Source organism: Neomonachus schauinslandi, chromosome 13, assembly GCF_002201575.2.
Source record: "Neomonachus schauinslandi chromosome 13, ASM220157v2, whole genome shotgun sequence".
Lineage (NCBI taxonomy): Eukaryota > Metazoa > Chordata > Mammalia > Carnivora > Phocidae > Neomonachus > Neomonachus schauinslandi.
In genome coordinates, this window is record NC_058415.1 from 59,530,145 (window position 1) to 59,541,257 (window position 11,113).

General features: G+C 41.6%; 1 protein-coding gene across 1 annotated transcript; it reads right to left on the minus strand.

Moving 5' to 3' along the window:
• Positions 1-3,393: 3,393 nt before the first annotated feature.
• TOMM5 (translocase of outer mitochondrial membrane 5) lies at positions 3,394-10,244 on the minus strand. Its single transcript, XM_021691130.1, has 2 exons — positions 10,020-10,244; positions 3,394-5,839 (listed from the first exon to the last, which is right to left on the minus strand). The coding sequence occupies exons 1-2, from the start codon at positions 10,213-10,215 to the stop codon at positions 5,805-5,807; spliced, it is 231 nt and encodes a 76-aa protein (XP_021546805.1). The 5' UTR covers positions 10,216-10,244; the 3' UTR covers positions 3,394-5,804.
• Positions 10,245-11,113: the final 869 nt, after the last annotated feature.

The following is an 11,113-nucleotide window of genomic DNA, read 5'->3' on the forward strand; positions in this document are numbered from 1 at the left end:
TATCACATGCAGCAGTAGTCTCCATGATGTTTCTGCACTGTCCCATAAAAATTAGTATTCAGTCTCCTGGTATCATGAACATATCTGCACTTAGCGATTTTCTTTCCTCCTAAATGAACATATAAATTGGAGGAGAGTAAGTTGTGGTAGTAGGTCAGATGTGGTCCTCAACAAACTCTAATAGAACATCTCTTGTGCTAACAGCCCGAAAGGCCACACATTGGTGATAACTTCTCTCTTCAGAAAACAAACAAAATGAATGGACTGTATTTTGCAGAACAGGACCTTTATCTACATGGAAAGTGGAGGCAAGATATTTGGGGCATACAAAGGTCTTCAGGGCTACTGCTCTGCTGCCCCCACTCTTGCAGTTGACCTCAGGAGCACTGACCCCTCTATTTTCTTCTCTCCATCAGCTCTTTCCTGCCTTTTCCTCCTGATCCAGCTTAGATGCCTCATGCATTATTTCAAGCCCTCCCTGACCCTGTCATTTCACCTCAGCCATGTGGCAAGCCCCAGCCCTGGATGAACCCACCTCTCCACCTTCTCTGAGCTTGCCTTTGGACAACAGAGCAATGCTAGAGAAAAAGCCCAAATTCCTAATCCCCTATCTTTTTTTTTTTTTTAAGATTTTATTTATTTATTTGACAGAGAAAGAGAGCACAAGTAGGCAGAGGCAGGCAGAGGGAGAGGGAGAAGTAGGCTCTCCACTCAGCAGGGAGCCCAACGTGGGGCTCGATCCCAGGACCCTGGGATCATGACCTGAGCCGAAGGCAGCTGCTTAACTGACTGAGGCACCCAGGTGCCCCAATAATCCCATATCTTAATTGGGGTACTAATCTCATCTGACAAGCTTAGCTTTTTCTCGTTAGCTTGCTATTACACTTCCCATAATAGTTAAAAACTTCTCCACTCTAATTCTATTATTTAATGAACACTGAGTGCCTATGAGGTACCAGGCAGTCTTTTAGGTACTAAGATACTACAGTGAACATAATAGATGAAATCCCTATCCCCACCAAGCATATACTAAAAGGAGACAGATAATTAACAAATAAAAAAGGAAAAATATATTAAGTGCCATTAAAAAAAAGGGGGGGTTATGGAGTGCTGGAGAGGTTATAATTTTTAAAAAGTTTTTTTTTTTTTTTTTAAAGATTTTATTTATTTATTTGACAGAGAGAGACACAGCGAAAGATGGAACACAAGCAGGGGGAGTGGGAGAGGGAGAAGCAGGCTTCCCGTTGAGCAGGGAGCCCAATGCAGGGCTCAATCCCAAGACCCTGGGATCATGACCTGAGCCAAAGGCAGATGCTTAACGACTGAGCCACCCAGGCACCCCTAAAAAGTTTTTGAAATGTAATGTAACTACGGAAAAAAGTCACATATCTTAAGTATACAACTTGGTGGATTTTCACAAGTTGAAACATCCTATAATTTATAAAGGAGCTGGGAAAGTTCTCACTGAAAAAACTGCCATTAAGGGGCACCTGGGTGGCTCAGTCGTTAGGCGTCTGCCTTCGGCTCAGGTCATGATCCCAGGGTCCTGGGATCGAGCCCCGCATCGGGCTCCCTGCTCAGCGGAGAGCCTGCTTCTCCCTCTCCCACTCCCCCTGCTTGTGTTCCCTCTCTCGCAGTCTCTCTCTCTGTCAAATAAATAAAATCTTAAAAAAAAAAAAAAGAAATGAATTTCTAAAAAAAAAAAAACAAACAGCTGCCATTAAGCAGAGACCTGAAGGAGAGGGAGTGAGACACTTGAAAATCTAAGGGAAGAGCATTCCAGAGGAAACAGACAGTGCAAAGGCCCTGAGGCAGCATGTCTAGTTTGTTTGAGGAAGCAAGGAGGCCAGTGTAGCTGGAATGCAGTGAAGGAGGGAAGAGTCATAAAAGACGAGATCAGAGATGTAATGAGGACCAGACTGTATAGAACCTTGTGGGCAACCAGAAGGACTATGGCTTTTACTCTGAGCAAGACAGGAAGCCATTGGAGAATTTTAAGCAGGAGATGCAGTAACTAAAAAAAAGAGGTCTGAGGACTGAAGTCTAGTGGACTGCAAGTTTCAGGTTACAAATAAAGAAGACCTATAAAAGAATCTCAAGAAGAGAGGATAAGTGGAATAGAAAGGGTGGAGAGAAGGAAAATTAGGAAATTAGTGTTCTGGAAGGTCTGCAAGGTGGTTACAATAATGAAAGTGTGTTGAGTGCTGCAGATGGGGTGGGACAGGTCAGTGTTAACCTTGACAAGAGCAGTTTCAGAGGATCACTGGGGATGTGAACCTAACTGGAGTGGGTTCAAGAGATCACCAGAGAAAGGAAATGAAAATAAACCATTTTATTGAGGCATTTAACTATGAAAGATGGAAGACAAATGGCTTGGTAAATGGGGAGGGGTGAGGATTCAAGAGGACTATGGTGGATGTTGCAGTGAACGACCCAGATCTCAACTTTAGGACCAAGGTCCTCATTCCCCCAGCAGCTGTGAGTTTTGGCTGCTAACAGCGCAAAGCTGCACTGGTTTACATACTGTCTATGGCTGCCTTCACACTGCAAGAAGAGCTGACAGAGCACAGAGCTCACAATGTCTAAAATATTTACCATTTGACCTTTAACAGAAGGTTAAAAGGTCTAGCTGATTTCCTTTCTGTCCTATCTCCAACACTCTCTGATGCCTGATCTTATAGGTAAAGAGATATGCTTAGTCAAACAAAGGAGGGGGGGGGAAGTTCACATTCCTTTTTTTTTTTTTTAAACATTTTATTTATTTATTTGTCAGGGAGAGAGAGCACAAGCAGAGGGAGCGGCAGGCAGAGCAAGTAGAGGGAGAAGCAGGCTCCCTGCCGACCAAGGAGCCTGATGCAGGGCTCGATCCCAGGACCCTGGGATCATGACCTGAGCTGAAGGCAGACACCCAACTGACTGAGCCACCCAAGCATCCCTAAAAGTTCACATTCCTACACTCGTTCTTCCTTCCAAATCTAGGCCCAAGTTTACCCACCTGTAAACTACTGAACACACTGTAACTGAAATGCTAACTTATTCCTCAGAAGAACTTCAAAGAGCAATGATTAAGCAGTTTAAAAATGAAACTCAGCAGTAGCAGGAAGAACACTACCCTAATTGAGGAGCAAAATTCTAAGATCGTATCCCTCTACAAAACCTGTGTGTGGATCAACATTTTCTCAATTATCCACATTTCTTTCTATGATCCATTTTAAGTTTTTTTTTTAAACATTTTATTTATTTATTTGACACAGAGAGACACAGAAAGAGAGGGAACACAAGCAGGGGGAGTGGGAGAGGGAGAGGGAGAAGCAGGCTTCCCACTGAGCAGGGAGCCCAATGCGGGGCCCAATCCCAGGACCCTGGGATCACGACCTGAGCCGAAGGCAGACACTTAACGACTGAGCCACCCAGGCACCCCTCCATTTTAAGTTTATAAAACTCAAGTGTGCTATGGTTCTTTACTATTTCACATTACACATTCAAACCAAATATATACACGTGGCCAAATGTTTTCTGATGTACTGTGTCCAAACTGTTTATTACAAGTATTAGACACCACCCCCCCCACCGGAGTTTATGGCCTGAAATTTAAAAAGTCAGCAATAAAAACCGCACCATCACATTTTCCCTTATTCTAGCCCGAACATATGCTGGAATCCAGGGTGACAACCATACATTCCAAGGAAAGCACTTAAGGATAGGATACAATAAATAAACGTTAAAAGCCCCTAAACCTTGGACAGCTACTATTTATTAGCTACCGGATCTTCCAGAGTCTCAAACTCATCTGTAAAATTAACAGTTATTAGACAGTGAATTTAAATGTTTGCTAATGTTGAAGTTTGTATACAATTAGAATATAAACATGCTATCTCACAATATCTGAAAATAAGAATGAAACCTACTAATGCAGGGGCTGCTAGTACAAATCACTTCTAATCACCTTATACCAAACACCAACCATTAACAATAAATAGCATTTACCAAATGTCAGACACTGTGCTCGTGGCTCCACTTGCATTCTCTTACTTTATCCTTACACACTTTGAAGCAGACAGATGCTCCCACTATGCTAATTTTACAGGTGAAAAAATGAGATACAGAGGTTCAGTTGCTAAAAGTCATCCATCTTCTACGTGTTGGAATCAGGATACAAAATCAAGTCTGCTTGTCTTCAGAGCCAGTGATCGTGACTGTGGTGCTGTATACCACACCTCCGTAGGTCAGGAATGCATATAAATTACCAACATGAAACACAGCATCACAGGGTAAAAATACATGCTCTTTGGGTAAAGATGGTACATGGAGCACATGCAGCTACTTCCACTGCCTCCTGAAATTCCACTGAACGACAGCAAAGATTTTCATTTTAAGGCATAAATCTAAAAGAATGGGAAGAGAGGAGACAATAGCAGCAAAAAGCTAGAAGTTGGAAAGCCGATGGACAAGTAGTAAATAACATGGTAGCCCCGGAGAAAATTGAATCCTGAGTCAGCAGTAGAAAAGCAAAACAAACAACCCAACTTACATCAGAGAATCCCTAAAAGGTTCAGGAGCTGGTGCTTTCCTCTACCTTTGGAAGTAGGAGTGAAGGGGTAGACACTAAAATAAGGACTGGTTGAAGGTTTAAGTATTCAGAATGCTCTCTGCAACCCTACGTAGCTAAGCAGCCTCTATTGCCCAGCTCCTTCCCCAAATTATAAGTTTATTTTCTAAAAAGGGTAAAATAGAGGGTTCTCTGGATTGTGGGATGCTAGGCAGTTATGGGCAGAGGGACTGTACTCAATACAGAGACTCAAATGCATACTGGTCATGAGATAAAGAAAACAAGATACAGGGGGGAAAAAAAAAAGATATCCAACATGAGAGAAGAGGAAAAGGAATTCCCAGGATTGCAGTGAAGGGAGATCCCAGAATACAGCCCTGTATCAGGCACAGCAGACCACAGTCCAGACTGGGACAGGTCCGAAAGCTCCAGGAAAGACTTATTTGGAAGATGAAACAGCATGCCTAGTGAAACTGAACATTGTGATCAATTTAGATATATGGCCAAGAGTCTAGTTGATTTCGTGGTAAGTTTACAGAAAACGAAGCCTAGGAAAAGAAAACAAATAGCATTTATAGATTCCCAGCATCAAACAGTAATGTTGCCTTTCACAAAGACTACTTAATAAAATGATGTCACTTTATCAGCATCAGCAAATCCTTCAGTCCAAAACAAGAGGAACTCAATTTAATGTAGTTTATAATAATTACAATATTACAGAGGTCTGCAGCAAAAAGTAGGTTAAGAGAAATAAAATCCCGATTTTTTTCTTAGTTGCTACTTTAAAAATACAGACTGAACGTCCTGTGCTTAAGTGTTGTCGTGGCTGTGTGCTGGCTTCTGTAAAACTAACTAATCACAAGGAACTCTTCAACATATATACTCCGGACCAAAGTGAAAGGTAAACAGAAATGACTAACAAGACAGTGCTATTGTAGACATAATTCCCTTATAATTAATACCTGCCAGAAAATGGGAGTTTGACATTACTTACAATTATATCAACATTCACAGAGGCTGAACATTACAGGCATATGGGTGTATTATCACCCAAGATGTCTTTACTTCCCAAGTAGTTTTAAATTTTAGCTATTAAGGTCAGTTACCAGAGCCAAACTTGTTCTTAACAAGTAGAATTTTTATGTCCATTCAATCAAAGAGTCTCTTACATCTTTCTGGGCCTGTTCATTTGCAGATAGGAGTAGAAATTGTAACTGGGTTCCTCATATCATGCATTCACATGTGATGCCCATCTTCATATGCTGTCCAATTTCTTTAGGATAAAAGGTGCTGAAAGAAAAATAAACAAACCCAGAATTTCAGATCTATTAGCCCACAAGTTACATTACGGAATTTATAAGACTGGGGGAAAAATCTTACAGATTTAGTTCACTACATTTTTTAAATGACTCCAAATAATGGCCAAGCCCCTGCCTGCATAACCTAGCAAAAGAGACTCACTGTCTTTCCAGTGTCATGAAGCTCTGACTATTCTAAGGTTCATTCTTACACCATATAAAATCTTTTCTCCAGGTAGTTCTCTTAGGACCATAAAGAGTAAATTCAATCCTCCTTCAAAAGACCATCTTTTTACCTTGGGTGTTTTAATTGTCAAAGGAACAAAATGCTAGGAGAAACAAATTAGCATTTTTCACCCTTTAAAACATATTTGAGGGGCACCTGGGTGGCTCAGTTGGTAGAGCATCCAACTCTTGAGCTCAGGTCATGATCTCAGGGTCATAAGATCAAGCCCTGCATCATGCTCCCTGCTCAGCAGAGTCTGCTTGGGATTCTCTCTCTCCCTCTCCTTCTGCCCCCTCCCCCCACTGTCTCTCAAATAAATAATAAAAAAATAAAACATTTGAAAAAAGGCAGAGGGTGGGAGAAAACAACACTGCACTGGGGAAGCAGAAGAGCTAGACGCAGATTTTGGTTCTCCCACTGATTAGCTATATATCACTTATGTAATCCAAATCACATATAATGTAGTCCTATTTCAGTTCTTATGAGGGTCTGGTAGGAGGGTACGAATAGAAATAGCTAGAAAACAAAAATATTGTCACAGGGATTAAACAAAGTGTTACTACTGTCCTGTGTAAAAGCGCTGTGGTCAAAATAAGCACATGAAAAGATGTTTAACATTACTAATCACTAGGACAATGCAAATTAAAACTATAATGAGATACCACCTAACACCCATTAGGATAGCTACTATCAAACTGTTGGGAAGGATGTGGAAAAATTGGAACCCTTGTGTACTGTGGGTGGGAATGTAAAATGGTACACCTGCTATGGATCACAGTATGGTGGGTCCTCAAAATATACAAAATAGAGATACCTGCATATCCATGTTATAGCAGCATTATTCACAGTAGCTAAAATGTAGAAGCAATCCAGAACCAAAGATGGATGAATGGATAAGCAAAATGTGGTATACGATGGAATATTATTCGGCCTTAAAAGGGAAGGAGATTCTGACATATGCTATGCCATGGATGAACCTTAGGACCCTATGCAAACTGAAATAAGCCAGTTACAAAAAGACAAATACTGTATGGTTCCAATTATATGAGAGCCTTAAGAGATGTCAAAATCATAGAGAAAGTTTCAGTTTTACAAGATAAAGAGTTCTGGAGATGGATGGTGGTGATGGTTGTACAACATTATGAGTGTATTTAATACCGCTAAACTGTACACTTAAAAATAGTTAAGATAAATTGTTGTATGTATTTTACCACAATTTAAAAAATTAGAAAATAAAAGGGGCTGTGAGCAAAAAAGCTGCCAGAAGGATCTTCTTTCTCAATACCCATACTAAAGTAACAGAACATATTGTTAACATTAAGCTGAAGATACTGAGATCTGTTGAAAGCTGATGAAGTCGGCAGTATGTCCAGATATTTCTAATTCTTATCAGATTAAAAAAGGTAAGTAACATCCATCGAATGAATGGATAAACAAAATGTGGCATATCCACACAATGGAATGTTACCTGGCAATAAAAAGGAAGGAAAGGGGCGCCTGGGTGGCTCAGTCGGTTAAGCGTCTGCCTTCGGCTCAGGTCATGATCCCAGGATCCTGGGATTGAGCCCCGCATCAGGCTCCCTGCTCAGCGGGAAGCCTGCTTCTCCCTCTCCCACTCCCCCTGCTTGTGTTCCTGCTCTCACTGTCTCTCTCTGTCAAATAAATAAATAAAATCTTAAAAAAAAAAATAAAAAGGAAATACTAACACATGCTATAATACGAACCTTGAAAACACTATGGAAAGTGAAATAAGCTAGACACAAAAGGTCATATATTCTATAATTCCATTTATATGAAATGTCCAGAATAGGCAAATCCATAAAGAAAAAGTAGATTAGTGGTTGCCAAGGGAACATGAAGGGGTAAAATGGGGAATGACAGCTAATGGGCATGGTGTCCACTTTAGAGGTAAAGAAAATGTTCTAAAATGCATAACTCTATGTTAAGAACCACTAAATTACATAACCTTCATTTTTTAAAGTTTTTTTTAACTTTATTTTTTACAGATTTTATTTATTTATTTGACAGAGAGAGACACAGCGAGAGAGGGAACACAAGCAGGGGGAGTGGGAGAGGGAGAAGCAGGCTTCCCGCTGAGCAGGGAGCCCGATGTGGGGCTCGATCCCAGGACCCTGGGATCATGACCTGAGCCAAAGACAGACGCTTAATGACTGAGACACCCAGGCGCCCCAAGTTTTTCTTAAATAAAGTATAATTGACATACAGTATCCCACTAGTTTCAGGTGTATGGTCATAGTGATTCAGTATTTTTATATATCATGAAATGATCCCCACAATAAGTCTAGCTACCATATAAAGTTACTACAGTATTGTCTATATTCTCTATGCTGTACACTGCACCCTTATGACTTATTTCTTTTGTAACTGGAAGTCTGTACCTTTTAAGCCCCTTCCCCTATTTCATCTACCCCTACTCTACTCCCCACTGGCAATCAACAGTCTGTTGTCTGTATTTATCAGTCCGTTTCTGTTTTGTTTTTAAAGATTCAACATATAAGTGGAATCATATGGTATTCATCTCTCTCTGACTTATTTCACTTAGCCTAATAGCCTATAGGTCCATCCATGTTGTTGCAAATGGCCAAGATTTTTACGTCTAAGTAATATTCCATTGTATATACACACATCTTCTTTGTCCATTTATCAATAGACACTTAGGTTGAACCATATACTTTAAATGGGTGAACTGTATACTATGCGAATTGTATCTCCATTTTAAAAGTGGTAATGTGGAACAGTATTCTGTGTTTTTTTAAGGAAACCAATTCATATCAGATACAAAGGTCACTGAAAAGAAGCAAATATTTTACTGGCAGCTAAGTCAACAAAAAAGGTAAGAGGATAAAATAAGCTGGGAGTTGCAAAAAGCTGTTGAAGGAGCAGGATTTGTGTTTCTGTTCAGTAGGGCTCCCTCTCCTGGGGAAGCAGGGTAATACCATAGTCAGTGATGGGGTACCAGGCTTCAGTGAGCTCTGGCCTAGGCCCAATCTGAGCCTTCTACAGGATAACCTTGGTATGGCCTTCATTTATTTTAATCATTCCTGCCTCTCCACCCAGACCTGTCAGCAATACACAGCAAGGTGCAATGAAAAGAGTACTGAACTGAGAATTGGAGGGTGGGGACAAATCACTTCTGAGATTCACATCAGTAAAACTAGAGAAGTGATCTACAAAGCTGCACCCATCTCTAACATTCAGTGTGTCTTTAACTCTGATATTTTGTGTTAAGACCCCCTTTGAAAGGTGAGTTCTCATTTGCAAAAGGGATATACAGAATGTTAAGCCCGGCCTCCCTCAAAGCGCTACTGTCAAGACAGCTAACGCAAATAAGCTTCTGCCAAACGTAAATTCAAATAAACCTTCAGGTGTTATTATTAATCCTATAGACTCCTACTCTTTTCTTCTCCTTCCTTCAAAAAAAAAACACCAATTCTTTACTTCACCTTCTGTACAAATAAGCAAAAGAAGCAAACCTTTTTGTATTTTAGAGATCAGCACCGAAGGAAGGAAACTTGATATTAAGAGCTCTGGATTCTAGATCAAGATCATGCACTGAATCGCTGAGTGACCTTGAGCCAGCCATTTCTCTACTCTCTAAGTTTCTGTCGGCAAAACAAGGGAGCTGCTCGGTAGGGGAGCGGAGGGGAGGGGGAATAAACCCTCGAGGCTCTTTCAATTAAAACGCTCTTAAGGCAGGGCGACGCGGGATGATCACCCTCGCACTCCGGGCCACCGCGTGTACTTCTGACCCCGACCCGCAGACCCTAAGCCGCGCCTGCGCCCGCTGATCTCGACCCACATGTCCCACCCTCCCCGCGACCACTCAGCTAGCTCAGCTCGCAGGCCCCCAGAGAACCAGAGTTGGGTGGGTGGTGTCCGCGAGCTCCCCGCGGGTCTCATGGCCGCAGCCTGGAAGGACACTCACTGACTCGCAGCAGGGCCACGTAGATGAGGAAGTTCCGTATGGACGAGATCACATCCTCGCGCATCTTCCGTTTCATCTCCTCCGGGTCCAGCTTCGGCGCAAGGCCCTCGATCCGGAACATGGCTTTGCCTCCCCGGCTTCCAGCTGCCACGCTCTGCTCTTCAGAAGCCGCCCGGCGCCCGGAACTCGGCCCCATCCCATTTCCTGTTCCCGCCCCTCGTTCTCGCGCGCGGCGACGGGGGCTGCAAGGGACAATCCTCATCCGGCCCGAGGGGTTCTGCAGGGGGCTGCCTGAAGAGGGCGTCGTAGTCTCAGCCACGCAGGACTCCGGTTCCCCCCCGGCTGTTCAGGAAGCTCTGTCTTGAGCCGGGCGCGCTGCGCTGCAAAATGCTTTTATGCCTCAGAGGGGACAATGCACGTAGATACCACCATAAATAACAACAGCTACAGTTCTACGCCATGAATTAGATATTAAAACCTTCATTTCCTAGGTGAGAAAACTGAAGCACAGAGAGCTTTAAAACAACTTGCCCAAATATACTTTAAAGTACCTTAGGGGGAAAAAGTGTTGAGGAAGGGAGATGAAACGGTATTAGCAAAATGTTGAAAATTGCTTAAACTGGTGATTAATATATCATTTTAATTATTCTAGTCTTTCTATTTTGAGCATGTTTGAATATTTTCATAAGTTAAAACAAAAAGATGAAGATGATGAAACTTGCTTGTGTTTACACAACTAGTAAATGCAGTAGGTTTTTTTTAAAAATGTTATTGTCATCCCCATTTTATTTTAAATATACAAATATATTTTATTATATATAAAAATATTTTTTATTATATATAAAATATATTTGTATATTATATACATATATTTAAATAAGCTCTATGCCCTACCTGGGGCTTGAACTCAGGACCCTGAGATCAAGAGTCACATGCTGTACTGAGCCAGGCAGGCACCTCTGCAGTAGGGTTTTGTATTTAGATTTGTGGGACCCAGCCAAAAGTTTTTAACTCCATATTATTACTGTATTCTCATTTCTGGCATTAACTGATCCATACAGATTGGCCCAGTAATACAGCATATAAAAACAAAT